The sequence below is a fragment of the Dasypus novemcinctus genome, chromosome X, assembly GCF_030445035.2.
Source record: "Dasypus novemcinctus isolate mDasNov1 chromosome X, mDasNov1.1.hap2, whole genome shotgun sequence".
Taxonomy (NCBI): Eukaryota; Metazoa; Chordata; class Mammalia; order Cingulata; family Dasypodidae; genus Dasypus; species Dasypus novemcinctus.
In genome coordinates, this window is record NC_080704.1 from 47,581,460 (window position 1) to 47,601,590 (window position 20,131).

The 20,131-nt window shown below is 35.8% G+C and overlaps 2 protein-coding genes across 9 annotated transcripts in view; one reads left to right on the plus strand and one right to left on the minus strand.

Moving 5' to 3' along the window:
* CASK (calcium/calmodulin dependent serine protein kinase) overlaps window positions 1-20,131 on the minus strand; it is a 435,002-nt gene that overhangs the window by 182,955 nt on the left and 231,916 nt on the right. The window lies entirely within an intron of this gene.
* On the plus strand, window positions 17,892-18,975 carry GPR82 (G protein-coupled receptor 82). Its single transcript, XM_004461025.4, has one exon. The coding sequence runs from the start codon at window positions 17,892-17,894 to the stop codon at window positions 18,900-18,902; it is 1,011 nt and encodes a 336-aa protein (XP_004461082.1). The 3' UTR covers window positions 18,903-18,975.

Sequence of the window (20,131 nt, forward strand, 5' to 3'; positions counted from 1 at the left end):
CAGCTTCTTAAAAAAAATGGATTCTTCAGTTTTGCTGGTATAAAAACAGAATTAATACAAATTTAACCTTTGAAACAAAGTCTTACTGAAAGCTATCCACAAGAGAAAAACAGCATGAAACAGACTTTTCTCAACAGGCAACCTGGATTTTCCAGAAATATATTAAGGAGTTGATTATTTTTTAGGTTTTTGAAATAGGAATGGAAACTTACTTCACCAGATGTTAAAATATATTATTATCTTTCAATAAGGAAGCAGATGCAAGGATAAATACCAGTGGAACAGAATACTACTCCCTAAGTAGACTCTTGATAATGGAAGAGTATATGACAAATTACTCGTTCTAAAAAGGGTGGGGGTTGGAACAACTCAGGAGAACCAGGATTCTGTTGGTCAAGGTGTGCTAGAGGTAGGATCTTGCAATGGTACGCTTAGGTATATTTTTAAAAAAAGCTTCCCAAGTGATTCTGATATACTCGCCTCCCTCAGACAGAATCACTGCAAACAGAGAAGTATCACAAAAATGCTGGGGAAGGGGTGAATTAATAAATAGTACTGTGCCTATTTTTTAGAAGTACATTTATAGCCTCACCTTGTACCACACACCCCCAATTTTAAATGGATTAAAGAGTCAAATGTAAAAAAATGAAGCCATTAAAAGTTTCAAAAATATGTAAGTGATTAACTCATCTGTGGATGGGAAATAACTTTTTATTAATAAAGCAACAGAAATAACCATAAGATATAACTCTGACAAGACAGAAACGATGGCACATTCTCTCACAGAATGATGCAGTATCTTTTTCACATAGCTACATTACCCAGTTGAGAAATATCTCCTAGAAGTGGCTGCTGCAGTGCCTCAGTTCAGATGAAGTGGAGAGAGCTGGTTGGGTGGTGGTAACAATGGGCACAGAGTGGGAAAAGGAGGTGATTGGTTTGTCCTAAACTTCTATTTTGCTTCTTATTTCCCCCTTAAAGTTTACATACAAGGGAATGGGAAGCAGAGTAAAATTTATTTACTGTCCGCCATTGTAACGTGAAGTAAGTATCAATTACATTTTACGTATGAGGGGAGGCAAATTAGTACACTTATATTAAACAGACACTGTCTCTGCTAAGACAATGCTTTTCATTTTCATTTCATTCTGCCCATGCATGATGGTGATTACTGAGATGCCTTTTGTTTTAAAAAAACCAAAGATCTATCTGAAGCGTGGATGACAACTCCAGCACAAACTCATGCAAACTAAATAGGTGAAAAAAAGAAAAAAAGAATCAAATTAGAGCATCTTACTCTTATTGGTTTTGCTTCTGGCCCAGGAAATGCATAAAGAACCATTATAAGCTGAACTTTGGTAAAGGCTTCTAATTAAGGTTTGGACACAGGTGTTGGTAATGCACTGGATTTCTTTATGCTTTAATAAGCCATGTAAGTTATTGCAGGAACAACAGTTAACTATTGAAGTTGTACTCTCTGGTTTAGTAATTCCACATATAATTTTTTCAAGTTATGAAATATTTCAAATATATAAAAAAGGAAAAAACACAATATAACAGGCAGCAAAATCACCCCAATACCCAAACTGAAGATACTAAGGTTTTGGCATCATTTGCTTAAGAGCTCTTGCTTATGTAAACACACCCATAATCCAAAAAGTTAGCTATATTAAAATTCAACTCACATCCTTTACTTCCCTGAGGTAGCCTCTTAATTAAAGTTACTGTATATCATTGTGATGTGTATATTTGTAGTTCTACAGTATATATATGCATAAACACATAAAACATACTATTCTGATTTTAAAATTTAGTCTATTATATTCACTTGTTTTTTTTCAAACTAATATTTATTTATGTTGATACATGTCGATCTCATTCATTTTCACTCATGCACAGTATTTTATTTCATTTCTCCATTTCCCCTAACAATGGGCACTTTAGGTGGTTTCCACCTTTTCACTATTAGCAACCATGCTAAAGTGAACATTCTTGTACAAATTGTTCCCCAAAGTGATTTTACCAATTTGTACACCCATCCTACCACTAATTAGGTATGAGTTCCTGTTTACTCACATCTTCACCAATGCTTGGTTTTATCGGGTTTACTAATTTTTACCAATCTGGTAGGTGTAAACAAGTATCTCACTGTGGTTTTAATTTGCACTTCCCTGATTACTGGTAAATTGGAACACCTTCTCATACTGTTTTTGCCCATTTAGATTTCTTCTTGAGTGAATCCCCTGTTCATATTTACCTCCCTCCTTTTTTTCCCCCTAATGAGTTGTCTTTTCTTCCTTTTTAATTGCTGAAGTAGCTTTTTTTACATATTCTGGATCCTAATTCTTCATTGTATATATCGGTTGCATATAATGTCTACCACTGAGGGGCTTGTTTTTACTCTGTTTATGGTTTCTTTTGTCAGACAAAATAAACAAAGTAAAAGATAATTTATAATCAATAAACCTAAATAAACTCTGACCCTCTGATAAACTTTCCTCAAGGAATTTGCAGATGGGAAGTGGACTTGGCCCAGTGGTTAGGGTATCCATCTACCACATGGGAGGTCCACGGTTCAAACCCTGGGCTTCCCTGACCCATGTGGAGCTGGCCCACACGCAGTGCTGATGCGCACAAGGAGTGCCCTGCCACGCAGGGGTGTCCCCCACGTAGGGGAGCCCCACATGCAAGGAGTGCGCCCCGTAAGGAGAGCCGCCCAGCACAAAAGAAAGTGCAGCCTGCCGAGGAATGGTGCCGCACACACAGAGAGCTGACACAACAAGATGACGCAACAAGAAGAAACACAGATTCCTGTGCCGCTGACAACAAAAGAAGCGGACAAAGAACACGCAGCAGATAGACAGAGAACAGACAGCTGGGTGGGGGGGGGGGGGGGAGGGAGAAGGGGAGAGAAAGAAATAAATCTAAAAAAGAAAGAATTTGCAGATGAAATTATCTTATAAGTAGACAGCTTGACATTCAGTTATAGATGGTACATAGGAATCCAAATGAGATGTTCCCTGAGAACATGGAAATAGAAATATTTTCTGAGAGTGAAACTATAGAATTTAAACACCTGAGTACAAATTAAAAAAAATAATTGTAAAGGAATAGAAAGTCTTGGAAGCCAGGAGATAACCTGACTAAATGATGAACACATCTAAAGAAAGAACCTGCCATTTATTTTGAAGTGTGGGAAAATCAGAAACAAAGAGTGCTTGGAAAATTGGTATTGCCCATCCAAGCACAGTCCTGGGGAAAGAGTCTTGGCCATGGGTCTGCCACTCCTACTGGTAAGGCCATGGCAAGGATTATGGTGGGGCTGGATACAATTGGCCCTCAGCCCAACAATATTAAACATTATTAAATACTGAACTTAGGGGCAGCAGAACAGAGGGGTTAAAAAGGCCAATGCTGCAGTCACATTTCCTGAGTTCAAATTCTGGCCCCACCACTTCTGTAATCTTGGAAAGCTCTATTTCCTCTACAGAGAAAACAAGGATAATATTGGTACCTATCTTAGGGTTGTGATGAGGATTAAATGAACTAATAAACATATAGGGCCTAGAACATTACATAGCAAGTAGAAGCATTCAAAATAAGTTATCCAAATACTCAAGTGTCAAGGAAAAGGCAGGGTAAATATAAAAACATGGAATCGTCAGAAGCTGAAGTGAAAGCTAAGAGTAAACCTCAGAACTCGGGAGATATATAAAAGTTATCTGGATCAGTTGAGATGCGGGTAAGTAATTTGAAAAGGGTAATCTAACCTTAGTTTTCATTAAAAACAACAATGTCTACAACAGGAAAGGAAAGAGACCCATTCTATTTTATGCTAGTTAGAACCACATTGTGATGCTTAAGCAAGTAGAAGGGGAGAGTGAGGGCAGGTGATATAATGTCAGAAGGAGGACAGTTAAAAGAATGAAATTTAGTCCTAAAGCTGAAGATTAAAAGTAAGACATTAAGATAAAGAGTGTATGTGTGTATGGCCTCAGAGAGCAAGCAGAAAGAGGACCACTGCAGGATGGGAGTTACAGGGAGAATGTTTTACCAGATCTTAAGAAAGGGTTTTCTAATAATGACAGCTCTCAAATGGAATAGAAAGCCAATGAGTTATTTGCTAATAGAAATGTTTCAATATAGTATGAAATATTCAATAAAGTATGGATGCCAAACATTTAATAAAGTTTGGATTAGACACCCTTTAGATCCCTTTAATAGTAGTTTTGGGTTTTACATAACATTCAATGTCTTACTAATGAGTGGCAACTAGAGGCTACTTGTCATGTGCTGTGATCCAATCATGCCCTCAGGGCTACTCAGATGTGTGTATTTCTGGGGGAAATGGGGATAGAGGTAGTGGGAAAGAGGCTGGTTGCTTCTCAGTCTTCTCCAAGGAGGTTCCTGAATCTTAAGTAGTGAGTTTGCCCAATGTCATCTGCATAGCACAAAGTAAGCATTCATTAGTATCTACTGATACATTGTTTAAAATATATTTAGAATAAGTTGATAGATTCTGGTGGCTTTGTGACATTTATATTAGGTGCTCAGGCTTTGCTTTTGTACTGATTCTTGGCTTTGTCCTGTGTAACCCGAACGGCTGAACAGATCACCACACTGCATTCTGAAATGGGGGACAAGGCACCATCACTGTAAACCTGGCTCAAGAGCATAAACTCAGGCAGGAATGGTAATCACTCCAATGTGTTATATTTTCTAATTTTATCCAACAGCAAACTTCTAACCAAAAAGATCTCAATGCCTTCCATTAAAACTGCTGGCAGAGCTGTTATTGGCCCTTTGTAGACATTTCCTTTCTGTGTTTCCTGCCTCTTCTTCCTATTACTTATCAAGACTTTCTAGTTCCTCCAGTACCCCGACCTCTGCTTCTTTTTTCCTTTCCTGTACTCATGAGCACCTCTTTCTCTTCCCCAATTCAGTTGGTCTCTGTTTTCTTACTTTTTCTTTTAATTGCCTTTCTCACAGTTTAGTGCCCTTGTCTCTTATGTCTCCTGATCTGTCAGAAGCAGAAATTCTTCATATCTGTGTGGAAATTCAGTTTGTACTAAAAAGAAAACAGTTTCCTCTACATTAAAAACAGCTTTCAGCTGGCTGCAAAGGGAACTGATGAAGTTTGCATGCATGTTCATATTCAGTTCCCCTTTGTGGCCAGTGAGACTTGAAAAACACTGAAACACAGGGTCAGCTCTTGTGGGGACTGATTATAGAGTTCCAAATATATGTGGCAAGTAGTGAATGGAGTCAGTTAAGTAAGTGAATGTGAGTCTCATGGTCTGGTAGTTTCACCCTTATGATCCTGAAAAAAAAACCACTGAGTAATGAGGAGTACAATTTAGAATGGTGTGTGTGTGTGAAGTTATCACAGGGGTAGGATAAATTAATAATCCTCTTTGTACATCCTTTTAGGCTCTAGTGCTGGAGAGGTCAATATTTATTCAGCTATCAGGAGCAAATTATTGGGAAGTAGCAGAAATACTTTTCTTTTATTGAAAAGTTAAGATTAATATTCTGAAAATAGAAAAGAGAGGTTGCCTATAGAGGATTAAAAGTACCAGGGAAACAACATGGGTCCATGATAGTTTTAATACACCTTTTAATGCAAGGAATAATGAAAACAAAACAACAGCTTCAAGACCAAAGTGGGACACAGTGGACAGCCCTTTAAGAAGTAAAATCTCATTTTCTTTTTGGAATATTACCCAAGAAACAATGGATTCTGAAGCACATATCCTATATTAATCCCCCTAAGGAATGAGCCAATGCACAGCACTTTGAGGAAAAAAAATATAAAAATCTAGTTAGAATATTAAAATCACAAGCACATAAAAAAATGTGGTAGATTGAAATAAAATGACTCCAAATTCTTTGCAGCTTCTCCCATCCAGGGATGAAGTCTATTTCCCCACCTCTTGAATCTGGATTGGTGTTATGGTTTGTTTTGACCAATAAAATGTGGTGGCCATTGTATGACTTCTGAGCAAGGTCTCAAGGGGCCTTGCAGCTTCTCCTTTTGCCATTTTGGAACCCCGAGACTAAATGTTATAAATAAGCCCAGGATAAAAGATCACATGGGAAGGGGTACCTGGCCCGCCTGGCTGAGGCTCCACACATGTGAGTGAGACCATCTTGAACTATCCAGTCTCAAGTGAGCTGCAGAAGGCTAAGCTGCATGAATGGCTCCAGGTGAGACCGGCGGAACTGCCCAGCTGAGCCCAGAACAAATTGCTAAATTGTAAGCAAATAAATGGTGGATGTTTTAAGCCAACTCTACAGGTAGTTTGGTAAGCAGCGTATGTGTGTAGCATTAATCTCTAAAAACCTAGTGTGTAATTTCTTTAACAAAAAAGACAATGCCTTGGATTATTTTACTTGAAAGTGCTGTGTGTGTGTGTGCGCGTGTGCACGTGGGAGAGGGGGTGGGGGAGAGAAAGAGAAAGGAGAGGTTTATTTTCCAAACCATTGCAGGGTGTAGAGCAGCAGGGTTACTGATGATTTAACAATAAATCATATGTTCTCAGAGTAAAAAACAAGCACTTGCTCCCTTTGATGAAGATAGGTGAATAGTAAAAAAACCATTTAGAGGGTCTCAAGATTAAGGAATCTGCATAGCTGTTAAGCAGACAGGAGGAAAAGACTACAGTAGAGGATAAAGGTGGTTTCTCCTGTACTTTCTTCATTATATGGAATATGCTTTAAAACTTAAGATTTACTAATAGACACAATATGTTTTCATTACAAACCTCTTAGCACTATTTGACTTGTAAAACCATGTTCATGAGTTGCTACGATTAAAAAAAAAACAGTTAAAAACAAACAAAAAGATATAGTGACAAAAACTTTCATATAGGAAAATGTCATCTTTTACCACTAGGATAATTATAGTTATACTTCACAAAGGTGTTTTTTGTGATAATCACTAGTATAAAAAACAACAACAAAATCCCCAAAGGACATATCCTATATCCTATTGAAGGCAAATGAGTGGCACTGGGTTTCCATCTTAAGGACAGAATTCCATTGTCTGTACAATTAGTTTTATTCTACCATTTTTAAAGGTTTTCAGCTACTAAATTAAAGAAGTTTATAATTTTATTAGACCTTAAAAAAAGTTAAAACTTTCTATTGTTTTAAGTTTCCAGTTGGCAATAGTGCAATGCGGGCAGCTTAGGCTTCCGAGAAAGAGGTTTGACTACTAGGGATGATAATACATTGCCCTCTGCTGGCCAAAATGTCACCAAAGGCATGAGCCTCTAACAGGCGTTTTCTGTGTTAAAATTTAATAGAGTTTTCTTCTTTTCAATTTTCTCTACCAGATATATTTTAAAGATATGGAACTCAAGTGAACTTTTACTTCCCAGCTTCAATATTTTACTGGTAGGTTTATTAAAACAACACATTTTATGCTGATTTAGATGGAGGAAAGGGAAGAAGAGGTAACATGGCAGTATATCACATATAGGTCAATTTGAGAAATAATTAAAAACAAGTCTTGTTTAGAGTGCTGCCTTAAAATAACTACTTCAAGTTAATATCACTCCATCCATCAAAAAATTACCAAGATGCAACCACTAACGTACAGATGATTTAGGCAAGGATCACCTAAATGCCATTCCTAAATGAATCCTAAAAGCCATTAGGTGGAAGGGAAACAGTATATATTCCTAGAGAATCAAAATATGACCCTCAGATTATTCATCAATTACAAATACCTTTATAATGGAGAGATCTGACAGAGAACCTTAACCAAGCGATCAAAATTAGCATTACCAAATGGAGCAAAGGGACGTAATATGCCTCAATGTGATTTACGGAAGTGCTTGGCACTTCTAGAGAATTCTTGCCCCAAATGTTTAACCTAAATCTAATCATGAGGAAACATACCCAGATTGTGAGCCAGTCTACCAAACTAGTGGCCTAGACTCTTCATGCAATGTGTGATTCTTAATTGAACCCTTGATTTAAAAGAAAAAAAAAAAGCAATATAAGACATGATTGAAACAATGGGCAAAATTTGAATGTGAACTGTATATTAGGTAATAGCAGTGTTAATTTCTTGGGTGTGATAATGGAATTGAGTTATTTAGGGGTTAAGCATTACAATCCCTGCAACTTATTTTGAAAGGATTTAGCTAAACAAATTTTTTATACATATACGTATATAAATACAGTTTATTGAGCACTAACAAATACTAGGTATTAATTGCACCCATGTGTTAAAGGGTCTCCCATTAACAGGACAAAATTCTTCCTATTCACACTTCCTTCCCTCCTCTCTTTCAAACTCAAATTTCTCTAGAAAGCTTTCTTTCCACACTGCTGTTGCACTTCTTCATCTCATTCTCAACCTATTTCCAACACTTCTCAGAAATTGCTACTCCTAAGGTCACTTATATTCTTCATGTCACTAAATCAAATGGGAAAACGTCAGGCTTCACCTTGACTTTTAAGCTGCACTCAACACTGCTAACCATTCCCTCCTTAAACATTCTCTTTCCTTAATATTCTTGACTCTACTTTTCATTCTCATACTTGTCTGATTGTTCCTTTTCAGTCTTTGCTGGTTCATCTCTTTAACCTGGGCCTTAAACACAGGAGTTGACCAAGGTTGGATCTGAGGCCCTCTTCTTACTTTATTTTCTCTCCCCAGACTCATCCATGCCTGCTGCTTCAATTTCTTCAGACGGATGGAAACTTCTAGCAAGTCTAGAGCTCAACTCTGAGCTCCAGATCATGACATTTGAATTTTCCTCTTGGGTCTCAAGATAACTCAAGTTCATCATCTGTACCCCTCTCCCACCTCAACCCCCTTGTTCCTCCAAGATTCCCTGGATGGGCTATTATCCCATCATCATCTTTTCAGTTGTGTGAGCTACAAACCTAGAACCCACTTGAAAGTTTCCTCTTCTCAGCCTCTTACGTTCAATTCCTATCAATTTTACCTCATAAATATTTCAATGTTCTTCCAGTTCTACTACCACCATCCTAATAGAAGATACTATAATTTCTTGCCTGGACTATTGGAACAGCTTTTTAACACCCACTTCCACTTTAGTGTTCTCCAATCTTTCTTCCAAAAGATAAAGTGATTTCATTGATAAGCAAACCAGAACATCTGATTCCCTTTCAATGGTTTTCCTTGACTATTACCATAAACACCAAGGCCTGGGTCCTGCCTAATCTCTCCAGCTTAATCTGGTAGCATTTTGCCCTCCCTTTAAGACAGGGGTTCTTAACCAGGGGGTTAGATTTCAGGGAGTCCATGAGCTTGAAGTGAAAAAAAATCAACTTATTATCTTTATTTTCTCTAACTTCCAACGTTGAGTGTCATAAAACTATCTGCTGCTATATTGAGAAGGGGTCTGTGGTATTCACCTGACTGGCAAAGGGGGTCCATGAACAAAAAAAGGTTAAGAATCCCAACCAAATGGCCTATAAACCAAAACTTATTCCCTTGAATATCAGCTTCTGCCTACAATTCTCTGCTTCCTATTTGATGACTTTAGTTATTTTTATATCTCATGTCATACATTACCCTCCAGACAGGACAGGTCATCCCTGTAAGAGTCCCCTGTGCTTATGTGGAAGTTACCACTTTTGTTATTTATTCGTAAGACAAGTTGATTAATGCTGTTACTGCCACCGAACTCTAAGTTCCAAGAGGGCAAGAATAGTCAGTTTGGCTCACCAAAATGTTCCAAGCACCAAATTATCAGAATGTTCCTAGCAAGTGCTCAATAAATATTTGTTGAATGAATGAATGGGTAAAGGAAGGTAGACCTGAACCAGGTACCAGAATTATAAAGAGAAAAATGATGTGGTCCTCAGCTTCAAAAAAATTCACTCTCGGGTGATACACATATAGAGTGATAAGTATAATACAGTGCAAAATATGTTATGACAGATCTACTGGAGGAATACAGAAAAGGAATAATTAATATTACTGGGAAACAGGGAGGGGGCTTGATATATTGTAGTTGCTAAGAGTATAAGCTTTGGAGGCAGACTTTCTGGGTTCAAATACGGGCTCTACCAGTTATGAACTGAGAGATCTTGGGGTAAGTTCTTCAACTCTTTTAAGACTCATTTTCTTTATTTTTAAAAAGAAGATAATACCAGTACCTAACTCACGGAGTTGTTATAAGGATTAAATGAAAATCTATGTAACTAATGCCTGGTATAAAGGAAATGCTAAAGAAATGTTTGTTTATATTATTATCATTATGAAGAAGAAATAAGGGAGATCTTTCAGAAATCACTACTTGAGAATCAAAGTTGTAATCTTGCGAAAAGGCAAGGTATTTTCTACTTTAAATAATGTTTAAAATACTTTGTTCAAAACATATAGACTTATGGCAAAATGCCATGATTTATTAATTGGAAATTCTATCTTATAAAAAAATATTCAAACTCAAAAGGTTTAAAGAGATTGTAATATAAACACCAGTTTTTAATCAATGTATAAACCAATTGTCTGCATTCTCTTCTGGAAAGGGAAATGACTTTGTTCAAATTATTGGATTAGAAGGCATTTAGTAGGAGTTACATTTCCAGACTGGAAACTGGAAACAGGTAGATAAATGAGATATATTTTTGGTCACTGTGGATGTTTGGTTACCTTAACCAAGACAATAAACTGAATTCTGATCAATACTATCATCTATTATGAGAGTAGTAAAAATAGCAGCTAAGAATATGGGCTCTGAAATTAGACTACTTGGGTTCAAATCCATGTTCTGTAAATATACCAGTGGTATGACAACAGGCAAGTTATTTACTTTCTATGTGCCTACATGTCTCCATCTATAAAATATAGTAATAATACTATCTCAGAGATATTTTTAAAATTATATGAATATATATAAAAGAATTTTAGTGACTTGTCATTTATTATTAAATTCTCTGAAAATAGTTCTAAGGAAAGTTTGTCACTTCAATACTTATAAGAGAGTCCATATAAGAGAAAAATGAATACAGATTCTAACAGGTACAGGAAGGAAGAGCTCAGGCACCCAACTCTTCCTCATCTTTCCTTGATGCTCTCCCCCCCCCCCTTGAATATGGAAGGGCAGGAAGTAACATGGAACAGGGGACTTAAGAAAGTTTTATTTAGAAATCCAAAACAACTGATTGACCATAAAGTGGCCAGTAAACCTTGGTCCTGGAAAGAAAAAGACAGTGGTGAGAATTCTAGGTACCAATAGAAGATGCCTTTTTAATTCCCTAAATCTTATTGCAACTCATGCCAATGTTTCCCAGGGGGTAGATGTATGTTCTTGTTTTGTACCTGTAGCAATATGATGGCCTAAATTATTTTTAGAATTCTATTATCAAATTCTTCATTTTTAGAACTCTTTATCTACTTCTGGTTTTGCAAAGAGCCCATAAAAAAACCCAGTTGATTTGGAAGCGTGATATGAACCAAATTTGACTCACTGAAAGATGCTGAAATTCAAAATTTGACTATCCTCTTAGATATTTTTACCTCATCTAATCCAGTGGTAAGATTTCTTCTCTTTCCTAAACCTGTTAATTTCCCATCTGCTTTCCAACTGCCATCTCTGAGGTCATTCCAATTCCTATGACTGCCACTGAAGGTGCTACAGTATTTCTGTAGTGTGCACTCATAAAAGACAATGTCTATCTGGTACACTTAAAGCCTATATGAAAAGACAAACAAAAGCCAGAGTTGAAACATAGTGTAACTTTTATTATCAGGTCTATTTATATTTTGTCATTACACCTTTCTTTACAAAGCTAATAAATTTTCTTTGCTATTGTTTCCAAACTCTGGACTGCATTTAAAAAAATTAATTCCTGAGGAAAATAATCCCATTTTGTGCTGAGAAACCAGCTTTTAGCAGTAAGTAGAGGTTCCTCTTCACACCCTGCTTAAGGATGGGATGTCCATGATTACAGTCGCTTGTAGAAGGTGGTGAGGGTCTGAGAGCACTGCAACTGGAGCAGGGCTGTGGCCAGACACCACATCCTGAGGAGAGCAGGGGGCTCAGCAGGCCTTGAACAAACCACAGCTTTGAGAAACAGGTCTGTGCCTCACTCCTTCTAAAGGTAAGCAACCACTGGTTTGGGTGTGCTCTGAACTGGAGAAGGCTTACCACTGCCCCTCTTTTTGAGAAATAATTATACCTTTTGGATATGATGTTCTAATGTGGACTAAATAAGGAATGTCTTCTCTGCCTACATACAGCCTCCACTTAGCTTCTGACTGGTCAGAAAGAGTACTTAAAAGGCCAATTGAGAGCAGTTTAGACACTAGCTTGAATAGCTTCAAATAACTTTCCAGTTGAAGCATAAAGGTTTGGGTATAACTGAGCTGTCCTATGTCCTCTGGGATCTGGCTCTGAGAAAAGTTTGAGGGACCCTACTCCTAACCCCAATAATCCAGGTGCATCAGGGAAGCTTTCAGGCACCCCTGATGTTTTCAGCCTACATGGAACATCAAAATAAATTACTATGTGCCTGCCCTTTGAGTATCACTCCTATTGAACCACTCCAAATGAATTCTGAGGACAGAATAAAAAACTCACTTGATACACAATTATTTCAAAAGCAGGAAACCTAGCACAAGGTATAGCGTACATTTCTGGGAAACTATTCCAGTACCTCAAGGAGGTAGAACATAAGGGTCAGAGCAGAACATGTAGGAGATTAGTACTTGCTAGATGATTTAGGAAGTACTTAGAACTGTTAGGAAAGAGCATTTGGACTCAGATAACAGAAGTGGAACTCTGAGGAAGAAATGGATGGGAACCAAAGAAAACTATTAGTGATCTCAATGAGAAAACAACAAAGGGGTCACTTTTACAGAGACCTTGCAACATGCTTTATTATTCTTGAAATAATAATAAATCTGACAAGTAATGTTTTTGTTAATCTAGTATTCTCTGACATTTACCATTTTCCACCAATTCAACAGTATTTTCTAGCCTCTTAGAAAAATATAAATGCAATTTTCCTTGTACTTCAATTAGGGAACTCAAATCATTTAATTCATAAAGAATTCAAATTGATGTTACTGGGATAAAAATTAGATTAATTGCTCTTATAAAATGAGATTATAATTGCCCATCTCCAGAGTTCTTACATGAAAAATGCTCTGCCCAATACCTGGCAATAAATTGTTGCTCACCGTGTGTTTGTTTCTCTTTCCTTTCTGTTCCTTTCACGAAGTCTTTCAGAACCACTTTGAGCCACCATTTCCCCCCTTTTATAATTCATAGAGCATTTAAAGTCTGTACCACATATCACATATAAATCTGAATTCTTGCCTTGCTTGTAGAATCTCTCTTGAATTTCTGGAAGGCCTAAATTGGCTTGTGTGACCTCCATAAGCTAGGAACATAGTAGGAACTGAATAAATATTTGTTGAATGAATTACAGTGCTTGAGTTTAAAAACTATAGAGTACTAAAAACCAAAACAGAATAAGAAATGCCAAAACTTACTCCTAAACAGCAATAACTTTCAGTGGTCTGACAATCTTTTGAAAAAAGTAATACTTCTGATCTTTTCTGGTCAATGTTGATTGACATCTATGGTAGCCAGCTTCCAAGATGGCTCCCAATGATCATCACCTCCTGATATTTACCCCTCCCAAACTGAATCAGACCTGGCTCTGTGTGACCAATAGAATACTACAGGAAGTGACAATGTTGACTGCAGTGGCTAAAATTTTAAAAATGGCATTGCAGCTATTGCCCTGTTCCCTTGAATCATGTGCTTTGGGTGGAGCCAGTCACCATGCTGTGAGGACAACTGGCTGTAGGACCTTGGTCAACTTTCTGAGCTTCAGTTTTCGTCATCTTTAAAATGAAGAGAACAACAGTATTTATTTCATAAGTTTTGGTAAAGATTAAATAAGACATGCATGTAAGGTACATAGTAGGATGTCAGGAACATAGTAAGAGCTCATTAAATGTGGCTAATGATGGTGGTGGTGGCAGTAGCAATCCATTTGATTTCGATGCAAAGGAAAGAGAGAAATCAAGGATGATTCCTAGGTTTGGGGTTTGAATAACGGGAGGAATGAAGGTATCCTTCACTAAGTTTGGGGACAATAGATAAAAAGTTGTGGAGAGCAAGAACATTAGTTAGAAATCCAGTGGTTCCCTGGTGATTACTTTTTGGACCAAAGGTGCTTAAGCCCCAAACAAGTAATATTAAAACCATCTTTCAATCACTTACAAACAGCATTCCATTTCCATTCTTTCTCCTCTAAATTACTTACACTTTGTTGTTGTTATTACTGTTCTAATTCCTTCCTGGAACATGAGAAATTGTTGAAGTAAAAATGATAGGCATTCTAGAAGCCAAACTACTCTGTAATCAATGACTACTTAACCTTGAATGAGTCACTGTTTTTAATTAAATGATCACAATCACTGCAAAGATGAAAAGCAGCAGAACAAAATTCAGACACTTAAGGTAGTTCTCACTTTTGTTTTAAAGAGAAATATTAGCAGACATCAGGGGAACTTAGGTAACCGACGTGAAATAAGATATGTGGCTTATGTAAAATGGCAAAGTATTTTCATTAATTTTAAATGAACATTTACTGATAACTAAAATGCTCAGGCTGAATGAAATTAGATTTCTGTTCTCTTTTTCATATGCCCATTGGTTTAACTAAGGAAGGGTAGTACTTGACTCACATCTGGCTCCTCAGCAGTACACAACCAGCTCTCATTTAATTAATAATTCACAAACATTAAGGAGTCCTATACGTAAAGTTGGCTTCATGAGTCTTTATATGGTAATGTAATTATTTATTTTATCTGAGGTATATTTGGGCTTCAGATTCCAGCACTTCTCAGGATTCCCAACTCCATTTTGAGATGCTCCAAACAATGTACGACTCTGAATTTGAATGGAGAATAGCACAGCGCAATAGAAGTACCACTAGTGGGTTACTTTATAAGTAGCCAAGTTGAGACTCTTCCCCCCCCCCGCCAACACCCTGGGTGCAGTTTGTGCTCACACTGTGCTTTTCTGGGCTTCAGCCTCTTTAACCATAAAGCAGAGTGTCTCTTTAACCATAAAGTGGATAGATGATCATGACGTCTTCTTCCAGCTCTATATCTGATTCTAGTAAGTTGCTACAGATAAGAAAACTTTTGAGTTTTGTTTTCCTCTATTTTCAGAAAGATGAATTGTAAATAAGCCATCCACAAATTATTTTAAGGACAAGTTTGTACCAATATTTTGTTGGGTTACTAAAGAGTGATTCCTTCTACCATTGTGTTGTATAAAACTAACTAGCCATGGGGGGAGGGGTTGTTTAAACCTTTGAATTTAAGTTCAACAAAGCATGCTAATAAAGCTGAGGTTAACTAGTTCATGAAGTAATCATAAGGAACTACAGTATATATATTGTCCACCAACTTCCTCTCACTACAGAAATAGAGAAATGAGGTTCTTTTTTTTTTTTGGAGGAGGCAGTTGCTACGTTTATTAAACCACTGAATTTCTTCAATACTCTTTAATTTCCTTTCTTCCCCTACTGTAGTTGGTGTCGCACAAGAATCTACTCACACTGACTAAAACAGGATACTGAAGGACTGATCAGAGAACTTAAAGTCTGAAAATTCATATCACTATCGTGAATAATAAATATAGCCTTAGTTGGCATAAACTACTCATACAGGTAAGGCCGATAATTTATTAATTTTTAGCTTAAAAGTTAACTCTATAAAAATTCTAATAGGATCAAACTGCTTAAATTTTGAAAATTGATCATTAAGAAAAGTAGTCAGCACATTAATTATGTAGATAACCTTTAGTAACTGAAATTAGAGATGTAGGACTTGATTCATTTGTCAAATTAGCAAGGATAATGTGTGCATGAATGACTTGAGACAATCTGCTGAGAGGAAAACAGACGTGTAGAAATTTTCTGGAAAGCAATTCTATATACTTAATGTCATTTTTATTTGATTTCTTAAGCTTTATAGTATTTTTTCAAATTTTAGACAATAAATATCTCAACTTTATAATCAGCGTTTATTTTTAAAGGAAAGATACATAGTAGATACAAGTTTGATGTTTGGGAAGCTAAAGAGGGCGAACTAGTTCTTATTTGTTATGGTGAAATTCCTATAAAGACTCAACTTCATCTGTCTGATAAAACTAGTCTCTGAAAATATCTTATTACCCCTTTGTTCTGAAACATTTGCTGGTGTCAAATAGAAAAGAAAGGCAGTGGTAATGAGTAATATGAGATACTAAATGCTGTATAAAGTGGTCTAAGTTTTTAAAAAGGAATACTTTTGATATTAACACAGAAGCACCATTACCTTTAAAGGTTTTGATAAATCATACATTATCTACATAAAGCAGGAGCTAGCACTTTTATTTAATATCATCATAAAAGAAAGCTCCATCGTTTGTGTAAAATCAAAATCTACTTTGAGCAGATAAGTTTTTCTAAGCCCATTTCAATCTCTACCCAACTGAATTTTAAATCAGTCAGGTTACAGATTAAGTTTTATTTATTTATAAATTGGGTCCACACTAACTGCAACCAGATCCCAATTCACAAGGCTGCACTGGCTTCACAGTCTTCAAATCTTAAAGTCTTTGGATGGGGTTTTTGGTTTAAAATATTATTTCAAAAGTATAATATTGCACTCCGGCAAAATCCATATTTCTGTAATTCAAGATGCACTAAATATATGTAACTGATTCTCAAAGAGAAGTAAGGGGTAGAGAAGAGAATAGCCCTGAAGGGGTGGGGTATATAAGAATCTCAAGAAGGCTGTGTGTGGTGAGATTTTTATGTTTATCAAAATAAAGAATATGATTTTTTAAAAAAAGATTGAAAAGCTCTCTTCTAGATTACAAAACGGTGGGAAATGTGGTGCATAGAAAGTTATGGTGAAGAACATAGAGAAATGCAGCAAATCTTAAATAGAGATCATTATTATTTGATCAGAATCCAAAAACTTTTGCTAGTCTCACTTGAAAGAAATAAGGATATGAGGAGAAAAATAAGAATGAAAAGGGGAGTTTGTATGTGACTCTTCAGCACTTCCTGAAGCAAGAAAGATTAAAAAATAAGATATAAAGCAAAATCCATACCTGCATTTAAAGTACATGAGGGACACATGAGGGCGTTTGAACCAATCAGCATAGCAACTACAGTTTAACACTTAATTTTAAAGTAAACTTTTTATTGAAGCATGACAGTTTAGCATTAAATATTTGAAATGTGAAATTCCCTTTGGTAATGACGCTGGGATTCTGGTGTTTATTCTTGGTCACTACACTTTCCTTCTGCTCAGTTCAGGACATGTTTTTGTTCATATGGAATTAAGTTTAGTTCTGGAATATGAAAAGAGACTCCTCTAATAGAGGAGAGTTTTAACCTAGCCATGAAAAGACACCATTTGAAAATTATTTATGTATAATTAATTTGCTAATAAAAAACACTCTTCTCTTTTCATGTGGCCACAAATTACTTTTGCAACACTTTCTTTTATCCAGTATGTATTATTTAGATAGGCCTTAAATTTTTCTAAAATTACATTTCTAGGCAAAGTCAATCATCATTTACAAATTGCTTTACAAACTAATAAGAACCATAAATTCTTCTAATATAAAATGATAAATCTCAGGCACTTAACTATTTGTATCAAATTTTGTTTTTTAGACAAAGGCACTATCTATCACATGAAGCAACTTTTTGCTTTTATTTCAACTGAACAACGGTGATTAGAAAAGTTAAGAAGGTATTTACACTTTTCTATACCGTGCTTTTAAAAAAAATTCAGCTTAAAAATCTATTATTTTAATACTAAATCTCTTCAATTCTATTCTAGCTCCTGTGACAAAATTCAAGAAAAGTTGATATAAATGAGTCACAATTCAACGTGTATTCAACCATCCATGTTCTCTTCTGTGGCTTTACCAATCATTTATATCTTCCTTTGTATTGTGGGTCTTTTAGGAAATTCTCTTTCTCAATGGGTATTTTTAACAAAAATAGGCAAGAGAACGTCAACCCACATCTACCTCGCACATCTTGTGACTGCAAACTTACTTGTGTGCAGCGCCATGCCTTTCACGGGTATCTATTTCCACAAAGGTATTCACTGGGAATATAAATCTGCACAATGTAAGGTAGTCAATTTCCTGGGAACTCTAACCATGCATGTAAGTATGTTTGTCAGCCTCTTAATTTTAAGTTGGATTGCCATAAGCCGCTATGCTACCTTAATGAAAAAGGATTCCACAGAAGAGACTACTTCATACTATGAGAAAATATTTTATGGCCATTTACTGAAAAAATTTCGTCAGCCTAACTTTGCTAGAAAACTATGCATTTATATATGGGGAGTTGTACTGGGCATAATTACTCCAGTTATTATATACTACTCAGTTGTAGAGGTTGCAAAAGGAGAAGAGAACCTGTGCTACAATCGGCAGATGGAACTAGGAGCCATGATCTCTCAAATTGCAGGGCTTATTGGAACCACATTTATTGGATTTTCATTTTTGGTAGTACTAACGTCATATTACTCTTTTGTCAGCCATCTGAGAAAAATAAGGACCTGTACATTAGTTATGGAGAAAGATCTGATTTACAATTCTGTGAAAAAGCATCTTCTGGTCATCCAGATTGTACTAATAGTTTGCTTCCTTCCATATAGCATTTTTAAACCCATTTTTTATGTTCTACACCAAGGAGAGGACTGTCAACGATTGAGTTATTTAATAGACATAAAAAACATTCTCACCTGTCTTGCTTCAGCTAGAAGTAGCACAGACCCCATTATATTTCTTTTATTAGATAAAACGTTCAAGAAGACAGTACATAATCTCTTTACAAAATCTAATTCAACACATATACAACCACATGGTTGACTTAGATATAGAAAACACCATGAAACAGAAGTATGCATGTGGCTCTATTAGGGACACCAAACTATATGATCAACACACCATAGCTTCTTTGATAGCATGCACTGAGAAAATCTCTTCAGTTTTTAAAAATTAATACTCGAATTTCAGTTCTACTTTTACCAAAAGTTGAAAATGGCTTTCAGAGGAAAAAGTCAAGCATATTCAAAGGATCTCACTGCATATGAAACAGACCATTTTCTGTTTACACTCCACCATAACTGCTTTTGTTCAGAATATACTATTTCACAACTGGAGGATAAAGAAGCAAGTGCTTTTATGACTTGTCTGCTTTCTAGTAGTTAGAATACAAAGGTTTATCTATGACTAGCATTCATTTTGTTAGGAACTTTAAGAGACTTTAAAAGTGAGCAAAAGAAAAAAATGAACATGAAATTTCCATATTTAAGTCCTGTCGAAATGCATGAATTATGTAGTATAAAAATCCAAGGTTTCATAAACACATTATTTATTTGGTATTATTTGGCTCATCGTACTGGGATAGGTAACATTCATTGATTCCCAGATTTATTATGCAGATATTATTTATAAATATGTTTAAATATTTGGATTAGACTTTGCCAAAATAAAAAGCTAATATAATGTCATTATATGTCAATATTAATATTTTCTGTCTTCAATATAAGTAATACTGTTATTAATGACATATATTCATTGGTGAAATAACTGAATGAATGATGAGCAGTATAATAGTATTATAGTTAAGAGCTTGGTCTCTAGAGTTAGACTCTCTAGGTTCAATTTTGGCTCCATCTCTTATTTAGCTGGACGGTCTTAGGCAAATGACTACCCTGCTTAAGTATTAATTTCTTCATCCTTTGAATTGAAAAATGCTACCTAATTCATAGGTACTGTATTAAATCAGATGATGATATTATGAGCAGCTATTACTGATTACTTGCGATATTCCAGGCACTCTGCTATTTGCTTTACAAGTATTATTTTAATTATCATAAATCTATAAAATGTTAATTTACTGGTGAAAATACTGAAATGCATAGAGTTAAGTAAGTTGCCCAAATTTTCTCTCCCATCTATAAGTAAATATTTTAAAGAGTAAGCATTTCTTTCTTACATGTAATCTTGTCAGTAAGACAAATGATGGTGACTATATTCTGTATTATATACATAATAATAAAATATTTAAAAATGCATGCTTTATGTTCCAAAAG